The sequence below is a fragment of the Molossus molossus genome, unplaced genomic scaffold (assembly GCF_014108415.1).
Source record: "Molossus molossus isolate mMolMol1 unplaced genomic scaffold, mMolMol1.p scaffold_m16_p_17, whole genome shotgun sequence".
Lineage (NCBI taxonomy): Eukaryota > Metazoa > Chordata > Mammalia > Chiroptera > Molossidae > Molossus > Molossus molossus.
The window spans coordinates 15,995,122-16,016,782 of record NW_023425352.1 but is presented as its reverse complement, the minus strand read 5'-3'; the positions used below and the strand labels follow the sequence as shown (position 1 = coordinate 16,016,782).

Sequence of the window (21,661 nt, the reverse complement as noted above, 5' to 3'; positions counted from 1 at the left end):
TGTTGTTTTTAAACCAAATCCTCATAAACAGAGGGGATGAGATGTATGCATGGAATCTAAATTTAGCTCAGAATGGACGTCAAGTGAGCAATTTCTGTTAAATCACTTTGGAGACTGTGTTCCTGTGGGAGTTTCAGTGAAGAATATATGCCTCTGGAACCAGATTTTAATTATTTTTTTTCAAATGAGGCTGTCAAAAGTCAAGTCTTCCTTAGAGATGAAATTGTTTTATATGTTCTACATTGTAGGCTTCATGTGATCAGCAGTCCTGGGATCTTGTAAATATGTACAAACATTAATTTCTCATATTACCAGATGGAATAAAAACTGTTCATTTAATCCCCCCCACCACCACCACCACCACCACCACGCATGCGTTGTGGAGTACTTCTTTTTAGACTTTTTCCTCATAACTGTTTCTTTTCTGTTTTCTTCTTAGTAATTGCAGTAGTATTATACTTGTTATTGTCACTATTTGTTGAACAACAACTAGAACAGAGGCCAAACTTAAATCAGATTTTCTATTTGCTAGGAAGCCTGTTGTTAATAAAGTCTAAAAGTCAAAATTGGTGCCGAAAAAGAATTTAAAAATGTTACTTTTTAATTTCATTTGACATTGTTGTCCTAGTCCTCATCACTGTAAATAAGTCACACACTGGTGTGATGTCTGCAATTCTTAACCCTGTGTGTCACTATTAAAAGAGATGTTGATTCTAATCAAGAGTTAAGTTGGAGATTGTTGGTTACTCTACTTGTAGTCATCTTTGTTGGTGACTTCAGCTGCACACAAAAAACCCAGTGTAGAATTTTGGCATCCATAAGCAGATCTCTAATGAATGTTGGCCTCGAATCTGATTGTACTGTTTAGAGGCCCCACTATTGTTACCTCAACTTTGGTGAGTTAGAGAGTCTAGATATGGCCACTGGAAATTGTTACATGCCTTCTCCCCACTGTGAGCCAGTCCTTCTGTTTGGTATTTGAAGACCTGAAATGACTAAAAGTATGGATTCAGCCCTATCTAAAAGATAATTAAAATATAGTGTGATTGGTATGGAAATCAAGTATTAATTATCTGAGAAAGGGGTATGGCAAGGAAGGCCTCCTGGGAGAAACAATAGTTTGTTTTTGGGCTGACAAATGAGTTAGATGCCCACTAGTTGGAAAGTGGAGAGAAAGGCATTCCAGGTAGATAAATCAGTAAATATGAAAGCACTTTTGGTTTGTGGACGAGGTAATGAGAAGTGGGGCTGGAAAGGTGGTAGACAGAAAGCTAAATTATAGTGTCTTCAAGTGAATAAAAATTACTACTGTCATCTTTTAAAAATCTTTACATTGCCCTGGCCGGTTTGACTCAGTGGTTAGAGCATTGGTCGCTAGATCGATTACAGTCAAGGGCATGTACCTTAGTTGCAGTTCATCCCCGGCCCTGATGGGGTCATGTGGGAGGCAACCAGTCTATGTGGCTCTATCACATCGATGTTTCTCTCTGTCAGTCTCTCTCTCCCTCCCTCCCTCCCACCCTATCTGATGATAAGTAGAAAAATATCCTCAGGTGAGGAATAAAAAAAAAATCTTTACATCTAGTTCAATGACATAATAGGGTGGAACTCATTGTTTACTGGTGATCATTATTATTGTCTGAGTGGCATCTTCATCTTCTTGTATCTCTGAGATGTATAGACTAAATACATTTCCACCTACATGGAATCTGTGTAGTTTGAGAAAGAATATGTCACTATTTTGTCATCATTAATTCATTGAGTACTCACATCTCTCTTGTCTCCCTCTCCCCTCTCCCCCTCCACTCTTCCTCCCTGTCTAAACCTTTGAAAGCCATGACCCAGAAATGATATTCTGAGATCCAAGGCTGTGATAGTGATCTGCAGTAACATGCTCTAGTCAGGTAGTTTGAACATAGATTCCTGGAGGTCTTGGATGCAGTGTGAAATAGTGAGATTTATTTGAAGGGTTTTTTTTTGTTTTATCATCTTAAAAGTATACTTTGCATTATCTTTGCTTGTTTTTATATATAACATATATATATATATATATATATATATATATATATATATATATTCCAAATCTTTGAGGAAAACTATGACTTCTGGAAAGCATGCTATATTTAACCTTTTGGCTTTAAATACTCTCTGGCTTCCTACCCTAAGAACTACTTAGATTTTATTAGAAGATGATTTTTTTTTTTTTTTTTTTATCCTCACCCGAGGACACTTTTCTTCCATTTTTTGTTCAGGTAGAGTAGGAGGGGGAGAGAGGAACAGAGAGAGAGAGAAACATCGACGTGAAGCGACACATCGAGTGGCTGCCACCCGCACGACTGACCAGAGCCGGGGACAAACTGCAACCGAGGTACATGCCCCCAGCGGGAACCGAACCCGGGTGTCTCTCGGGACCACAGGCCGACGCTCTAACCGCTGAGCCAAACCGGCCAGGGCTAGAAGATGATTTTTTAAGTCTTCCAAGAGTGAGTGACATGTATCCAGCCTTACTGATTTTATTTCTTATTTGTATATAAATGAGCCCCTTAGTGCTTAGGTGGACAGTGTGACTAGAAGAATTTATATATAGTATATATAATTTGAAACTTTATTATAATACTTGTTGATATTCCTATCTGGTTATTTTATAAGACACCAATTGAATTAAGAGGAATATTAATGAAAGCATCTTTCTTTGAAAACTGAGAAGAGAGTCCTAGCTGTTCTCCTTAGTTTTTTTTTTTTTTTTTTTTTTAATCCCCACCCGAGGGCATTTTTGCATTTTTTGTTCAGACAGAGCGGGAGGGAGAGAGAGGGAGAGAGAGAGAGAAACATCGATGTGAAGGGACACATCGAGTGGTTGCCACCCGCACAACCAACCAGGGCCGGGGACAAACTGCAACCGAAGTACGTGCCCTTAGCGGGAACCGAACCCGGGTCTCTCTGTACCGCAGGCCGACGCTCTAACCGCTGAGCCAAACCGGCCAGGGCTGTTCTCCTTAGTTTTTATTTTGTTGTCCTCAAGCCCCATGAAACCACAATCAGGTTTCTAGGGAAATGCCATTTACCAAGTTACTACCCAGGAGTTAATAGTCCATTAATTTTTTGTGAAGGAGATAATATATAATTTGCAAGTGAAACATAATTATCATACGCCATTTTATGGGAACCACTTGTATAAGCTTTCTTATTTCACAAATAAGCTGAATAGTACAATATGATATTTGTTTTTATAAATAAAATTCGCAAGCAGCATGAATGTGCTTGCTATCGGGATCCACTTTCGATGTCATTTTTCATAAGAAAAGGAGGCAGGCAGTTTTTTTGGGGTTTTTTCCCCTTAATTTTGGAGATTTTCAGAAGATTCTCAACACATTAAACTTCAGAGAAACGATGGAATATGAAATGTGTAGGATAAGCACCCAACTGATGTTGTGTGCAAAAGTGTTGTGTAGCAAGTTGGGAAACCTGGCCACAAGCCACTGCAGCTTTGAAGAATGTGGCTTAAGGGAGGACTCAAAGCCCATTGCGTAACATGCAGCAGAGAGGAAAATGCAAGTACTGTCCCTATCATTTGACTTGTTTTCCATTTTGATTTAGATACTTGGCAAAGTCTTGGTATCCTGTAGTGGAGAAATGAAAGACAAGTTCCAATGAAGGACCGTGCCTTCAAGGGCATCAGCTAGTGGATGGTTTGTGAGGCTGGGCAGGCGCGTTAAATTTCTTATTGTTGGGCAGAGGGATTAGAGTTTCCAGAGACAACTTGAAAAACATCACTGTATGATACTTGCACTTTTTTTCCTGAAAAGGAATTCTTTCTTCTCCTTCAACACTCTATGCTTCTTGTGGTTAATATACCTATGCTTTAAAATATCACACTACTAAGAGGGGCCATTTAATAACAAAATCATTTCCTCTCACGTTCTGTGGTATTTCACTTTTGCAGTAGAGTTTACAAAGTTTGAAAGCAAAAGCAGCATTGGTTCCTTCAGAGAAAAATGATCCCAATCTACCAAAATAAAAGCCAAACAGACTCTAATTGTTCCTTTTCCCACAAGGGGCTTGCCCTTTTTGAAGGTGTGGGTAATTTTGATAGGACCTTCTCTCCAACAGGGTTAGTCACTGGGAATTGCCTCTTCCCTTGGGTAAAACCCACTTTTAAATCTCATTTTAAAATAGATCTCAAAGTATCTTTGAAAGCAAAAGTACTTCGGTATCCCTCCATTTGTCTCCCCCCTCTCAGCAAGGAAACTTCAGTTTTCTTCATAGGGTGCTTCCTGCTGTGGTGTCTAATCCTAACTTTGCTTTACAGTCATTTGTGCTAAATTAGGAAAGATTTTCATTTTAGTTTTTATTGTGCCGTCCTTGTGTTGTGAAAGTTAAGTAAATGCTAACCAGGGAGCTAAGTTTTTGTTTTCATTTTCATTTTTTATCATGTCTAGTTCCATAGATTTTACAATGTCAGGTTTTTTTTATATTGGTTGCTAGTGCAGTGTTCATCAGAATAGTCAACACAGCAGCCTTAACTTTCCCCAGCCTTCTTACCCTATTTTGATTAAAGGTGCAGGATTGGCCTGGCCCTGGCCGGTTTGAGTTAGCAGTTAGAACATCAGCCTGCAGACCGGAGAGTCCTGAGTTCGGTTCTCGCTAAGGGCACATATCTTGATTGCGGTTTGTCCCCTGGCCCTGTTGGGGTTGTGTGGGTGGCAACCACTCGATGTGTCTCTTTCATATCGATGTTTCTCTCTCTCTTCCTCTCTCCTTCCCTCCTGCTCTATCTGAAGATAAATGCAAAAATGTCCTCGGGTGTGGATAAAAAAAAAGGTACAGGATTATACCTTGTTGTCTCTCATCATTTCCACTCCTTGGAGACTTGAAAAACATCATCTTTATGATACTTGCAATTTTTTTCTCCGTGCATAAGGATTTTCAAATCAAACCAAGCTTTTATCTTCTGTCTCTTGTCCACTTTTCTTCCTCCAGTATCTTACAACCCATGATTTGTCAGCCACGTACAGGAGACTCCTGAGCCACCAGTCACATGAGAATGAAGGCAAGAAAAGAAAGGACCAGATGGCATAAAAAGATATGCCTTTCTAGGTCGTTGGTGGTTAAGCTAGCAATCTGGTTACCAGCAGGGAGACTATGGGAGAAAGGGTGGAGCAGCACAGCACCATTGTAAGGGAAGGGGAATTTTGCCAGTTTTCAGTCACAGGGTGTCCATTGCTCTTGGAAGTGTGCACCTAAAAGTGGCATATAGCACATGTGGAAAACTGTGTACTGTATTTGGATGGCAACTTTGAAAAGTGTGGCTTCTCCTTGGTTGATTGCTGTCCTTCCAACTACCATGAATCTGTAGCCATTCTACTTTCCAAATGTCTCGTTCAGTTATAAGTACAAAAACTGTAAGAAATGACATTTGGCTCCCACAAATACACTTCTTCCCACAGGAGAGCAGAGGACATGGTTCATTACTCATCCTTTATACTGTTATTTATTTTGGAGGACTGCATTGATAAAACATAGAAAATGGCATCATTGGCCTTTGTAAGACATGATATCTCAGGATATGTTTTCTTGGTATAAGCTGTGTCTTGGAACACACTTACACTTATTTGACTGGAGGAATGTTCAGTAGTTGCTAATAATAAGTATTTTAGAGGACACTGTGCCTTCCCTGTTTATTTAGGCATTACTTACACCTTGACTCCCCTGGCCTGTGCACCTCCTGATTTCACTGCATAATTGCAGAGCACCAGACTGCTAAACTTTGCTTATACTTTTTAAAAATAGAATTCCAACTCAGTTGTTTTCCCTTGGATGAAAAAAACTAAGGTATTTTTAATTTTAGGATTAAATTTGGTCCCAAAATATGAACTTGAGTCCTTTACTCTTTTTAAAATTACCTTGAAAATACTTGCGTTTTCATAGACAAATTCAATATTCCTGACATCCAGAGTTGAGTTTTAACCTTTTGTAAGTCTACCTCCTCCCATTACAACCTATCTTTTTATTCAGATTACGTTGCCCTTGCTATCTGTATGACTCATTATGAACCAAATGAAATAAAATAATGTTTTGTTCTGTAGTCTAGATTATACACTCTTAAAGTTTACATTTCTTATTTTACTTCTACTCAAGCAAGTGTCTGGATTATTGCTGAGTATACAAAAGTAATGTAATAAATATACAACTCAATGATTAAAAAGAGAAAAAACAGCACTGGCCAGTTTGGCTCAGCGGTTAGAGCGTCGGCCTGTGGACCAGAGAGTCTCAGGTTCAGTTCCCGCTAGGGGCATGTACCAAGAGAAAAAAACATAAATATCTTAGTCAGTTTCTGCCCCCTTTTTTTTTTTAATCCTCACCTGAGGACATTTTTCCATTTTTTGTTCAGATAGAGCGGGAGGGAGAGAGAGGAAGAGAGAGAGAGAGAAACATCAATGTGAAGGGACACATCGAGTGGCTGCCACCCGCACCACCAACCAGGGCCGGGGACAAACTGCAACCAAAGTACGTGCCCTTAGCGGGAACCGAACCCGGGTCTCTCTGTACCGCAGGCCGACGCTCCAACCGCTGAGCCAAACTGGCCAGGGCAGTTTCTGCCCATTTTAATATGACTTTTACTTATGTCTCACAAAATAGAAAATTGACCCACCCATTTTTTCCTTGATGTAAAGAAATCATTCTGAAGTTTTTTAAACTAAAGGATATTTCCTATGTATACCCTGAATTCCTTGTTTAAAAGTAATTTAAACAAAATTGGCAAGTTATTCTTGTGGTAACATACCTGTTAACTTTACTAGTTAATTGCTGTGCTAACTTCTTTACATGACTTAATTCAGAGCCCCCTTGGGAGCTTCTAATCATTAGCAAGAGAACCACAAATCTCTCCAACCTCCAGTCATATCATATATGAGTGCACTTGTTAGGCATATGCTATAATAATCCTAATGAAGCATGTAAAGGCATTTTTTTTCTGTGGATTTTGTTTTTTGTTTTGTTTTTAGTCTGCTCAGCAAGAGCACTCTGTGGTCATTTGAGAGACCTCACCTAGGATGTTTTCCAGTTAAAAATGAAAATTTTGCTAAAGGCTCTGTGATTTGGGGTAGCACAGCAGGGGAGGAGAGTGACTTCTTAATTATTAAATCACATTAAGGAGAATCCATTGATTTCAAGAAAATAAAAAAAAGTCCTTTATCCACATCAGGTATGTCGGGTTTCAGCCCGGAGCTAATTATTAGATTTGAGTTATTGAACCCAGGAGAGAGATTTGGAATGGAAATACTAACAGACTTTTATAGCTGGCGTAGTGGGTACTGGAAGAATCTTAACAATTCATCAAGTCTCTGACCTTATAACCTTTAATCATCCTTGCTTGCCTACCCCTCTTTCAGATTGCTAGCATTTGGAATTTCACTTGACATCATTTCATGTATATTAAGACAGAGAATGCATAGTTTTGTGAGTAAGCTAATGCAACCATTTTGGCCCTCCTTGAGTAGAAAATGGAAGATGTGTTTTGTATCTGGTACAATTGAGACAGTTGCTAAATGTTCAATTATAGTTCTTTAAGAATAGGGGTAAATTGTGAACACATTTATGAATTTTCTTTTCAGATATATTATGAACTGCTGAATTATGTTATGCCTTATGAAACACAGGACCAAAGATATGGACTAGAATTATTTTAGGGTGGAATTATGTATCCAGAACTCTCTTCATGGTGATCATAGTTCCTTTAGGGTACAGGGAAGGAAAATCCATAAGGCTGCCCGAAGTTTCCCCTAACTTGCCCACAGGATAGTTGGATTAAAGAATGCAATGACTTTTAGTAAAGAATTTTTCACCTGGCTTTTTCCCATATGTGGAAAATTACAGGTGGGTAGTAAGAGAGAGGAGGAGAAGAGAGAATAAAAATTAAAAACTAATGAGCTGGTTGGTACACTTAGATATTAGAAAGCCAGGGGCTGTTTTATAGGTTGTGGTTTCAGTGGCTAGAATTGACCACAGAGCCATATATTTTGCCTAATCCTATCCTGGCTGGTCACAGAATTTTGCTGTTTCTATGTGTTGAATCATATGAAGTTGTCATGTCTATACATGAGAAATGGTTGAATTTTTAAAAACCTAAGTGAGAAATTTTATGTGGTTCAACCTGATACATAATAATATGTAACGCTAGGATGGCTGTGTGTATGTGTGAAAGGTGGAAGGGTGGATATGGAAATCTGTCAGCATTTTATACCTCCTTGGAATACCCCAGCTGAAAATCCCTATTCTAGCCTGCAGTTGTAGGCCTGCAATTGAATCAAATACAATTGCCCTAGTATGCTTTCCTACTTCCACATTAATATATTTGAGATAGTTGCCGGCCAGTGTGGCTCAGTGGATTGAGCATCATCCCATGGACTGAGAGGTCCCAGTTCAATTCCCGGTCAGGGCACATGCTTGGGTTTTGGGCTTAATCATCCCCAGTAGGGGACATGCAGGAGGCAGTTTATGGGGTGCGTTAAAATTAAATCATCTGACAGAGATTAGCACTGGGGATAATCATCTGAAGTGATCGGCAGCTGTAGAGGAGTACAACAGAAATGGCAGACTGAAAATCAGTAGGCATGCCTGTACTTGCACATATGGAAGAAGTAGGGATGTAACGTTGTTATACACTGAATAATGTGCAAATTATTATTTGTCTTAAAATAGGTTTTAGGATATCCCTAGTGGAATATTTAGACTTATTTGACTTATTGTCTTTCTTAGACGAGCTCATCTGCGCCTATGTTTAGAACGCTTAAAAGTTCTGATTCCACTAGGACCAGACTGCACCAGGCACACAACACTTGGTTTGCTCAACAAAGCCAAAGCACACATCAAGGTGAGAATTTTTACTTTCATATTTGCATATGATTCTCTTGGTCCTGGTCTCATTAGAAGCAATGATTCCTATTCATATACATCAACTAGCTTACCATGCCCTCCTTAATAACTGGCTTGAGAAGTCTAAGAACTTATCAGTTGATCTGATGGGAGGGAGCAACATAACATGATTAAACTAAATTGTTTTGACAGCATGGCCATTTCAAGAGCTGGGAATACTAGAAAAATAACAATTACCCTGGTGATACCCAGAAAGAAGGCAGTTGTGCCCTCTGGTGGAGATGACTTCATTTAACTGTGTCCCTCAGTATTTTTCCATCAAACTACACTGCAGAGCAAGTTTCTCTTTCGTGCAGATAACTTTATAGACTTTGAGAATTCCATACTGTTCTAGTAATGTGTCATACATTATACACCCCCCAAAAAACTCCAAAGAAATAACTATTTTTGATGTTTAAAAATATGTATATATGTATGTCTTTATATGCACATACACATATATACTTGTACATTCATTTATGTCTGTCAAAGAAATCTTTTGAGATGTTAGGTAAAAATTAATTTCACTGTACTGGACTATACACAAACTTAAATATCATTTTAGAAACTTGAAGAAGCTGAAAGGAAGAGTCAGCACCAGCTAGAGAACTTGGAAAGAGAACAGAGATTTTTAAAGCGGCGACTGGAACAGCTGCAGGGTCCTCAGGAGATGGAACGAATACGAATGGACAGCATTGGATCAACTATGTCTTCAGATCGCTCTGATTCAGAGCGAGGTAGGCAGTGTGTTTCTTCCCTAATGAAATACTAAGAATCCCTGTATCTGAAATTAGGGGAGGGTAGGTTGGGAGGCACTGTATTTGTTTTTTCTCTTTGGCCAACACTGTAACATTCTAGATTTTATGCAATCACAACATTGTCGAGTAATGCCCATATGAATTATAGAACTTTTTTCTTGATCAGATATGTATTTTTAATTTTCTACTTTGAAACAATTTTAGACTTAGAGAAAAGGTGTAAGTTTTTTGTAGAAAATTATAGAGTTCTCATATACCCTTCACTTCGGATTCCCTAATGTTAATATCTTTATATAACCATAGTGCAATTTTCAAAACCAGGAAATTAACATTCATGCAATATTATTAATCTGTAGACCTTATTCAGATTTCATCAGTTTTCCTACTAATGTCCTTGGTCTGAGACAAGATCCAAAGCAGGATTCTGCATTGTATTAGATAGTTCTTCAGTATTTCTTTCATGACCATGACACTTTTGAAGAATATTGGCTTATTGTTTTATATAGTGTCCCTCATTTAGGTTTGTCTGATGTTTTCCTATTAGTAGATTGGAGTTATACATTTGGGGGAAGAAATACCAGAGACATGATATTGTGCCCTTCTCAGTTTATTGTCTCAGGAAGATACATGATGTTGATTGATGTCTTATAATTGGTGATACTAATTTTTATATTTATGTTTTAAAGTGCCGCACCCTTCATTTCTCTTTCCATCTGTCCCAGAATATTTGTTTTTTGGCAGAATTTAAAAAGAAAAATCAACCAAACAGAACTTTGATTTTTACTGATCTATTCATCTGTAGCTCCCACTACATCAGGCCTTACACCACAATAAAGGATCCCAGAGGTAAACTCTGGTGATTTTAAACTTTACATTTGGGAAAATGGGAGCTCATGAGATTCTTGAGGATTCTAAAACAAAAATTGTTAGCAAAATTTCTTGTTCTGACTTTATTATGGAAAATTTCAAACATACAAAAGTAGAGAATATTTAACTCTCTTGTACCCATCATCTAGTTTGAACAGCTGTCAATATTCTATCATTCTTGTTTCATCTGTTCTCCACCCTCAACCTCACCATTTTTTTTTTTTTTTTTTTGGAATGTTTTCAATAAAATCCCAGATAACATTATCGTTTTCCCTAAATACTTCAATAGGTATCTTTAAAAAACCTAATCAGCCCTGGCCAGTTTGGCTCAGCGGTTAGAGCGTCGGCCTGGGGTCCAGAGAGACCCGGGTTCGGTTCCCACTAAGGGCACATACCTCGGTTGCAGTTTGTCCCCGACCCTGGTTGGTCGTGCGGGTGGCAGCTACTCGATGTGTTCCTTTCACGTCGATGTTTCTCTCTCTCTCTGTTCCTCTCTCTCCCTCCCACTCTACCTGAACAAAAAATGGAAAAATGTCCTCGGGTGAGGATTAAAAAAAAAAAAAAAAAAAAAAAAAAAAAAATAAAAAAAATAAAAAACCTAATCATACTATTATAATATCCCACAGAATTAATAAAATCAGATAATCTTATTCGGTGTCATAATAGATTTTCTCAAAACTGGCATTTTACCATTGGTATGTTTGAATTAGAATCCAAAGTCCACATTACATTTGTTTATGCTTTTTAAGATACTTTTAGTTTATAAAATTTTCCCTTCCCCACTTTTTTCCCACTACCATTTATTTATTGTAGAAACTAGGTCATTTTTCTTATAGAATTTCCCACATTTTAGATTTGTATGACTGAATCTTCATGGTGTCATTAAACAGTACCTCATAGTTTCCTATAAACTAATTGGTAGATCTAGAGGGTTGATTAAACTCAGGTTCTTTTTTTTGAAGCAAAAATACTTCATAGATGGTGCTGTGTACTTCCTGGTACATTAATATTATGTCTAGTTGTCCCACTCTAGTGAAAACATTGGTTAGTAGGTTCAGGTGTTGTCATCTTGCTATTTTTTTACAAATGTATCAAGCTTTCATTTAATAGTTTTAGCAATCATTGATTATTGCCCCATCATTATTTCATTAGGAATTATAAAATAAGTGATTTTCTAATTCTATCATTGTTCTTATGTTTAAGTTTTTCTTCTATAAAGAAGAACATTTCTTCATCAAGTTTATGGTTAGTCTGAAATAAAGTCCATACAGGGAAAATGGGATAAATGCTTGTTTTGTTTTGTTTTCGCTTTATCAATTTTCTGAATAAGTTGGTGCGTTGACAACCTTAATAGTGTGTTTTGTTTTGCTGTTTCCTTTTTATTATTTTATGAACTCATATTTTCATGTATTGAATGTGTTCAAATCCATTTTAGTCATTCTTTTTCATTTTAATACTCAAATTTCCTATATTCTGTAGGAACCTTTCAAATTGGTTTTTTGATCATTTTTTGTTGTTAATCCTCACCAGAGGATATTCCCAAGGATTCTGTTGATTTTTAGAGAGAATGGAAGGGAGGGAGATACACACACATCGATTGGTTGCTTCCCACACATGACCCGGACTGAGGCCAGGGATTGAACCTGCAACCCAGGTTCTTCCCTTGACTGGAATCGAGCCTTCAAGCCTTCAGTTGGAGGGCTGTGATGCTCTAACTACTGAGCCAAATTGGCCAGGGCATTTTCTAACCCCCCCCTCTTTTTTATTGTTTTGTTACAGATGTCCCCCTTTTTTCTAGGAGTCCTTGGGTTTGTTGTTTTGCTTATGTAAAAGTCTGTTTTTATATGGCACTCAGTTTTGAAGAACAAAAGTTTACCAGGGGCAACAGCAAGAACCTCTAGGACATGCTACATTTATGAGTGACAGTGAGGTATAGCAGAAATACCCCCAATTTAGGAGACAGACCTTTATCCTAGTCTTTTTTCTACTGCTTTATGAGCTGTGTGACCTGTCAGGTCTTTAGGCTTTAACTGCTCTTCCTGCTGTTATCTCCTCCTACCTACCCACCTCCAAATTTTGAAGAGGGTATATCTTTATCATTATAGATCTCATTTTTTTAGTACCCCCAGTATGCTAGTACCTTATCTAGTAGTGTTCTTATTCTTATCTGGCAGCCCTCTTTCCCAGTAATTTTTAGTAACATCTCCAGTCCATTTGGCTAGAGCAGTCTATCATTTTACTTTGTTTTGATTGAGTTCTGCACACTCTGTTAGATAGGGTGTCTTCATTGTATTTCCCAATTGGAGGTTGGATAAATGTTCTATGATGCTGGGAAACACTAAATAGCATGTGAAGCATTGTGGGTATGAAACAAATAGTTATGAATTCATAGGATTATTTGTACAGCTTGTTTGGACAGCTGCCTGCATTTTAAAAACAGATCTCTAAAACTTTTGAAGCAACAAGCCCTTTTGAAAGTTATACTCTTTGAACTAACTTACTCAGTCTTCTTGGGCTCAGCAAGAATCCACTTTTCCTAAAGCAATTGTGATCAGTGTGAACCCTTCAAGTCAGTGCCAAATATGAAACATCGGGCTTTGAGTTTGTTTTAAGAGAATTGAAAAACCTTGAGTTCATTCTAGCTGTTATGGGACAAAACAGTTTTTTAACTGCCTTTTATTTATTTTTTTAATGTATATTGCTTTTTTATATATTAGGGTAATTATATATGTAGTATTGAACAATTAAGATATCTACCCATAGCTAGGTCATATGTATTTAGGGTTTTTTTCATCATGTGTGATTTTTGAAGTAAAGTTAAATCCCTCCGCTAAAATGCCTTTACTATAATCTTTACTATAGAACTCACTATAATCCAGAGACTTTAAGCATCAGGCCCTCATTTCAAGCTATATTTGATGCAAGAAAATTAAATTGAAGACAAAGACTATGGAGTCCACTTTATAATGGCTGGCTTATTTGGGTTACTGAATAGTCAAAGATCTTTATGATGAATCCTAGAAGTCTGAAGAACTCTCTGTAGAATGATACCACCAAAGGCCTGGATGGATAAATTTTCTAGTTTGCCTATATTAAGTTTATGCTTTTTCCCCCTTTAAGGCAACTCTGATTAATAAACAGCACTGAGAATTAGTTTCTAGTTTAATGTAAAACAGATGTTGTTAAACCACTTGGGGTTGGGATCTTTTAATATTAAGCACTAATTCCCAAATAGGCCAAGTGCTTTTGGTGGGAGGTCCAGACAGACTGGCGTCAAAGGCTTTAGTAAACTTGCTGCCTAAATTGAGACCACCACTGTATACCAGACATTCCCTTTTGCAAAATATATTCGTGTCTCTTCACCTTTGGTTCCTTCTGTTCTCCAGACATCACTCATAATAAGCTTGTTTAACAATAATTTTCTACTATAAAAAGTAATCACTTTTCTTCTGTTAGTTAGTTTTTTAAAGTGCCCATATACTAGATTACTAACATTCTTTCTTTTTCCCCTTTGGCAGAGGAGATTGAAGTGGATGTTGAAAGCACAGAGTTCTCCCATGGAGAAGTGGACAATATCAGTACCACCAGCATCAGTGACATTGATGACCACAGCAGCCTGCAGAGTATTGGGAGCGACGAGGGTTACTCCAGTGCCAGTGTCAAACTTTCGTTCACTTCCTAGAACCCAGCATGACATAACAGTGCAGGGCAAAATATTCACTGGGCCAATTCAATCCAAACAATCTCTTAAATTGGGTTCATGATGAAGTCTCCTTTAAAACTAACCTAAAAAAATCATACTTGAACAAAAGGGTCAGAAGACCTCTATTTAAGCAAATACTTAGCAAAACATGGGGCAGAACCTCCCCAGCAGAACAAATATTCATAATATTCATTTTTGAAAATCACAATTTCTAATGGCAGCAGAAAACTTGTGTGAAATTTTCTTGATTTGATTTGAAAGGACATTGGAAATTCCATCCTCTTTTTTCTTTTCTAGTTTGCTTACAGTACATTGTGTAGACTCATTTAAGGATGGGATTCTGAACCCTTCCTGAGCTTTATGGTTCTAAAAAAAAAAATCAAATCTATGGTATTGGCAAGACAAGATAATCAGGCATTAATCTAGGATAGCTAAAGAGCTATTAAAAGTCAGCCTGGGCTAGCTTATCATGAAGCCTGTGGATGACCAATTCTTTAATAAAAAAAAAACAAAAAAAAACTCATTTCATGCTCTGCAAAAGGAGAGACTCCCATGAAGCCTTTTGAAAGGGATCATCATGCAGCTCAGCTTTCTGTTGGATTCCATGCTAAGCAAGCTAACCTTATCCTGCATTGTTAGCACTAGGGCACCCAACCGCCAGCTCGACAGTTAGCCGCCCTTAGGCCCTTGGGCAGCATGAGGGCAGTCCATGAGTGACAGCCTCTACCACACAGGGCCTATGAGTTCGGATTGAAGGGCCAGAAGGAAAAAGCTCCACGTGCCTCTGTGTCTGCGTGGGCCAGAAGAATTGTGCACGCAGATTAGCAGGCCAAGGTCTGAGCCACGGCAGCATTTTTATTTCAGATTTTGATAACTGTTTGTATGTGTTGAAAACCAAAATGACATCTTTTTAAAGCTTGTCCATAAAAAACATAGATGTCTTTTATATAGTGGAAAAACGTGGGAAAAAAATCATCTATTTTGATGCAGCATTTGATAATGATAAAACACCTCACACCTCACTCTTTATAGTGCACAAAATGAATGAGGTCTGGGCTAGGTAGAAAAAAGGTCAATGCTGTTTTTGTTTTCATTTAGAATCATTACCTTTTACCAGCTTTAACCATCTGATATCTATAGTAGACACACTATCATAGTTAACATAGTTAAGTTCTGCACTTGTCTCATTTTAATGTAAAGACATGCTTCCGTTTTCCTACAGGCAGTCTCTCTCCTTCCTCACAGTCCCACTGTGCAGGTGCTATTGTTGCTCTTATCAATATTTTCAGAAATGTTATTTTAAGTGAAATTCCTAGCCTGCACTTTGATGTCATGTGTTCCCTTTGTCTTTCAAGTTCCCAAGTTTCCCCCTGGCCCTCTCCTCTCTCCCTTACCCCAGGAAGCCTTTTTGGAGACCTTACCCCTGGCTCTTTGAACTTTGTATACTTTAAATAATTTAACTACCCATAATTACTTAAAAAAAAAAAAAAAGCTTTATGATTTTCATAACTTATTGCTGATTTTAATGGGTTGTTAATTTCAGTCCTGTAGTTTTATTTTGTTTAGATAGGGCTGGGCAAGGAAAAAGAAAATAAAGACAACCATATTTAGCAGTGCAGTTGAGTTGTGTGTGTAATGTTAGACTATCCTTTGTAAGTAGCACTTTAACAGCTTTCACTGCTTTTATATATGAAGTGTACCATCTTGGTCATACACAAGGCCTCAGCATACACGTACTTGTTCTTGTGCTCTTCCTGTGCCTCCAAAAATATTTTATCCTTGATTGTGCTATGTTTGAGTGGAAGAAATCCTTTGAAGTAGATGTGTGAAAAACTGCATGCCTTTAGAAGCCCATTATTAGAACTTGCTACTTCAGGTGCTGGGGACTTAAGGAAAAACATAAATTCATTTCTGTGGCCCAGATAAATTATTCTGGTTTCATTTTAAATTACTCTTGGCTAGGTCAAAATGTTGCTCTGTATAGTTGCTTATTTTTGACTTTCCCAAGTAAGACAGTTTGAAGACTCTGCTAACTACCATGGAAAGTAAGTGGAAGCCAATGACTAAGCTTCCATTTTGTTATTCCCATGGCATTCACTTGCATCACTTGCCTAGGGCTGGAATTTGGGACGATTCATTCAGGTGAACTTGAGGTGCTGCCATTTTGTTGTATATGTATAGGATGGTGGGCTGAGAAGCCTTTGTCACAAACCTAGAGTACCTATTTCAACTGCCCCCTAAATTACTCCTTCCCTGGGTTTGTTTTACTTGGGGTGGGGGGGTGGATTGTATGATGAGTAAGAAGTATTAATTTTTTAAAAGACAAATCGACTTTGAAGATACAAAAGTTAATTGCAAGAAATAAAAATTGTGAATGAAGAATTCCCGAGTGCTTTTTGTACCACCCTTCTCTTATGAAGGAAGAATATATAAACGAGTATCCACACCTTGAGAGCCAACTGTCACGTAAATGTCTGTGTTGATACTACTTCAGTAATCCAGAATTAATGGCAATTTTGAATCACTGCCATTTCCTGTTCTATAATTTAAACAGGTGCCTTCTTGACTGATAACTCCACGTAACCTAATTGCAGAATTGCAGATGGTTTACTCTACATTATAATCTTTAACTGCTTCAGCTAGGACACAAAGCCCTTTGTCATTCTTATCTGTTCTCCAAATAACTTTTTAAGGAATCCCTTTGGCTACACATATTATTCACACTGAAAACAAGTCTGGAAGTTCCTATTTAGTCCCAAATTATCTGAATTAAGTAAGGTACCCTGTATGTAAAACATCTGAGTGATGGAACAGGTAAACCTTATTTCAGTGCATATTATTACCAAAGAAGATTGTGATGGTGTCATCTAGTTTCTGATTAAAATAGGGATAACTCCTCCAGTGACAATATCTTTTAGCATTATGAAGGGATTTTAAAAGTGAGTATTGAGGCAAAGCTCCCAACCTAAGGCCACACTGCTTCCTGGGTCATTTCTCATGAGAAACTTGTTTTGCTCCTTGGGGGAAAGGTTTTTTAGTGAGTTTTTCTTCCACTGGAAGCAACAAGCTGCCTTTTTCCCTTTATCTTCCATCTAAAAAATCCCATACGTCCTACCAAAAAACAGCATAATGTGGTAAGAAGGGTTTTGGTCACTTTAAATCCCAATTCTAGCATTTGCTAAGGACCATAGGCAAGTTACTTAATTTCTTTATGGAGACTGTTTCCTCCTGAAAAGTTATGATAAATACTACCTTTATCTCAAAAGGTTGTTAAGGATTAAAATTGATAAATGTAAATTATACCCCCCCATCCCACCTAGGAGTTTGTAGCACCCAAAGGAAATTAAGAGGTATGTAACTTCTCTACTTGCTCTGATGAATGCAATATTTTAATCTCTTTATCCTTAATCTTGAATTTTAGTTATTCTGACTGTAGGTCTTGCAGCCAAGCACTATTTCTGTTAAGTAAAATGGTTCATTTTCACAAAATTCCATGGCAGGTTATACTTTGTATGTAAGTCAGTTTTGATGTCCTATAGGATTTTTAAAATAAAGCCTTTACAGGATTGATGTATCATCAGTTTTAGTGATTACCTGGTCTTTCTAAAAAAGAAGAGGGGGAGCTACCCTGAGCTTGAGTACGTTATACACTGATAGTAAAGTAACTACTGCATAATAATTGAATGTCCTAGTTAATATTTAGTGCTGGCCTTGCCAAGAAAGAAAAATCTTCCTGGCCCATGTACTAGATCTGACAGGGAACTAGTTTCCTTGTGGAATACATCTGATTCTTTTAATTATAAATCAGTATAGTTCTAAATATATGTACTGGCTGACAACTTCACTTCTTGGTTGTGTTTTACCTTTCTATAGTCATAAATCATTAGGGGAAATGGCTTAAATGAAGCTCTTTCCAAGCTCTACCAGCTAACTTTATAAAATTTTGGAATTTTTTCCATTTCCTCAAGCTCTAAGCTCTTTGCTATAGAGGAATGCTTAAAGTCTGTATTGGTAGGGCTATCCTTAGGACATTTATTTTAGATTTCAGACCAAGACACAGAATAGCATTGTAAAAACATAGCAAAAGCCATAAAATGTCTATAAAAAAACACAAATTTATGAAGTCAGTTTCTTCTAAATTAGCAGCTTCATCACACTTAACTCTGAAAGCTAGGTCAACTAAACCTGACAGTACTTTTGGAGGAAAAAACTGGGCAAAGGGATACTTACTCCTGCTTTCTGCATACTTCTAAGCAATGAACAATTGGACAATTACCATCTATTAAAGACTAGCCTAGCTGCAGACCTCAGGCTTCAAACTTAGTTTTCCAAGGACTTAAGAGTCAAGTGTTTCCTTCAAGCCAGAATTGTTTCTCTGGTGAGAAATTCACTGCATCTTGCTAAAGTAAGTACAGGGCTTAAAAGGGGGGAAAACAAAACAAAAGCACATCAGTTTCACCAAGAAAGGGAAATCATGAGCCAGCAAAATAACCATGATTTTTGCCCTCAGGTTGACAAAGTAGCTCTTCAAACAAAAAGCAAACCTTTTCTCATAATGAGTATAACCATGGCTTCTTTAGCTGTGCTCTTAAAAAAGACTGAGGATACAAATTATAGTTTTAATAACTCCAGTAACTTGTCTGTATTGGTTTCATAAAAATGAACTGGTGAGGTGCTTAGTTTTGAAATTAGCAGTTTTTATTTCCTGGGAACTAAAAGATAAGTATTCATAATTTGATATTTTTAGCTAGTTCAGCTATCAACTAAAAGCCCAGTGTTACTCTCAGATCTGCTTTACCCCACTAAAGGCCACAAAAGAACCACCTCTATATATACATAAGCTGAAAAGTAGAAAAGGCAATTGAAGAACCTCACAGAAATCTAATACCTTCCATCTTATGTTTTCTTTTACTATTTATTTTTAGCCAGGCCAAAACAACTTAGAATGTCAACATATTGCTTTCTGAACCCCTTGAGAGCATATCTATACACAAATATGCTTAAATACAGTATAAGGGGATTCAAATTACTTGGATTTCTGTTTGTTTAAACTAAGGTATTACCTGTTATTTTGCCTGCTATGCTCTTCCTTTCCACTGCAGTAAAAATTCAGTTTAGCTTGCAACTCAAAAATCCTAGATATAAAGAATGTTCACATTTACTTGTAAATTACCATTTACTATAATTTGTTGCTTCGTAGTATAATACAAATACTTAATACAACTCAGCAGGTATTTATTGAACTCTAAAGATTTTAACAAATATAAAACCTTTTTGGTTTTAATAATTTTTTATTTCAGTTACTATTCAAGTTAAGGCAGAAAGTCAAATCAAAGCTTTAAAAATATTTTTTGGCTGAATTTGCAACTGGTATTTGTCCCCATTTATAATTACAATCTATAGACACAGACAATTTACAAAACTGTTTTTTCCTTTATGTCACCTGATGGTTTTCCTTTGCTGTATTAAAGGCAGACACACTCAGCATTAAAAATGCATTGTAATGGAAACACATATACATGGACATCCTTGCATGAAAAGCAAGCATTTAAAAGAAATGAGTTGTGCCCTGGGCGGTTTGGCTCGGTTAAAGCGCCCGCCTGCGGTCCAGAGAGACCTGGGTTCGGTTCCCGCTAGGGGCATGTACCTCGGTTGCAGTTTGTCCCCAGCCCTGGTTGGTCGTGCGGGTGGCAGCCACTCGATGTGTCCCTTTCACATCGATGTTTCTCACTGTCTCTCTTCCTCTCTCTCCCTCCCACTCTGTACAAAAAAATGGAAAAATGTCCTCGGGTGAGGATAAAAAAAATAAAAATAAAAATAAAAATAAAAGAAATGAGTTGTGCCCTGGCCAGTTTGGCTCAGTGGTTGAGCATCGACCTGCGGACCAGAGTCCAGGGTTACGTTCCCACTAGGGGCACGTACCACAAAAAGAAAAGAAAAATGAGTTATTATAATAAAAATGTATTTCATTTTAGTTGGATGCCTAGTCTTCATGATTGGGCGAAGAAAACAGCTTATTATGGTAATTTTTCCTTCATTTAAAAAATCAAACTACTTTTATAGGATGGATAAAAGTACGTTTTCAGTTTGTATGGTAAAAGATACACAGGTTATGATTATTAAACTAGTTTTATTAACTCAAAAGAATGGCATAATGGCATAGTAAACCTACTTTTGCCTACCCTTGTATTTACCCAAAAGCATGGTTCTCAGCCAGGGATGCACATCATAATCACTTTGGTCTAGATAGGTATGGGGTAGAACCCAGGAAACCCTCTTTAATTTTAAACAATCATTAGGGGTGATTTTATTATAATTAGTACCATCTCCTTTCCATTAAGAAATGTGCCCAAAGATAATCTTTGACCTAAAAATTGTAACCTTTAGTAGGATGTACTTGTAAGTTTGGTAATTTGGTAACATTTCAGTAGTACATTTATAATTAGGGGCCACATAAGCAATAGGCATTATTATGCATTTTAATATGACTTGTTCAAATAAAGATCAGATATTCACCATCACCACTCTGCAGAGGAACAGCAAACACTTCTATAGTGCTTACCACATGCCAGGTACTCTACTGAGTACCTTACACATACTAATTCATCCTTACAACTTACTGAAACAAGAACTAGTCTCATTCTACAGCTGAAAATTTAAGCAGATTTATACACACAGGTTGTAAATAAGGGAGCCAGGATTCAAACACAGCAGTCTGGGCTCAATATAGTCTTCTAATATGGTCTTTCTACATGTTAATTTAAAAAGCATGTTACCTGTGATTTTTAATTTTACTTATTTTGGGGGTGTTAAGACTGTTCTTTCCTTCAACTGTTTGATAACAATAAAGTCAAATGTCAAGTTTTGAAAAGATGCATGCAACCATAGCTACTTGGGGGGCCTAAATGACTAACAACACGATCTGTCAGTTATGGAGCTTGTCAAGTCCCCTTTATTTTTCTATCCTCACCCGAGGATATTTTTCCATTTATCCTCAGAGTAGGAGGGAGGGAAAGAGAGAGGAACATTGATGGGAGAGACACACATCAACTGGCTGCCTCTTCCACGACCCCGACGAGGGCCCGGGTCTCACTGGTCTGCGGGCTGATGCTCTAACTGCTGAGCAAAACTAGCCAGGGCAGTGTCCTTTCTTAATGGGAAACTCTAAATTAAATTTTACAACAAGGCTTCATAAGACCAAGTGTTTTATTTGGTTTCAGAATATTGAGAGCTTAACCATCACTTGTAAATGTGATGCTTCTCATCTTTAACATGACACAAGACAGGTACTCTATCTCCCTAGGCATCCTAACTCTAAATCTAATCCAGAGACACTATCCTCATCCTGACACCTAAGACTTTTCAAAGACCCACATCTAAGTCTTTGACACAAGGGCTCCTGATCTCATGCTATATATGC

General features: G+C 37.5%; 1 protein-coding gene across 2 annotated transcripts in view; it reads left to right on the top strand.

Annotated features, from left to right (window-relative positions):
* The window catches only part of MXI1 (MAX interactor 1, dimerization protein), an 82,701-nt gene extending 66,846 nt beyond the window's left edge, over positions 1 to 15,855 (top strand). Inside the window, exons 4-6 of one of the 2 annotated variants that reach the window (XM_036265605.1) lie at positions 8,758 to 8,872; positions 9,479 to 9,650; positions 14,057 to 15,855. In XM_036265605.1, coding sequence (XP_036121498.1) covers positions 8,758 to 8,872; positions 9,479 to 9,650; positions 14,057 to 14,220 — 451 coding nt within the window. In that variant the 3' untranslated portion in view covers positions 14,221 to 15,855. The remainder of the gene's footprint in view (positions 1 to 8,757; positions 8,873 to 9,478; positions 9,651 to 14,056) is intronic. The other variant, XM_036265606.1, reaches the window with a different exon arrangement.
* The last annotated feature ends 5,806 nt before the right edge of the window (positions 15,856 to 21,661 follow it).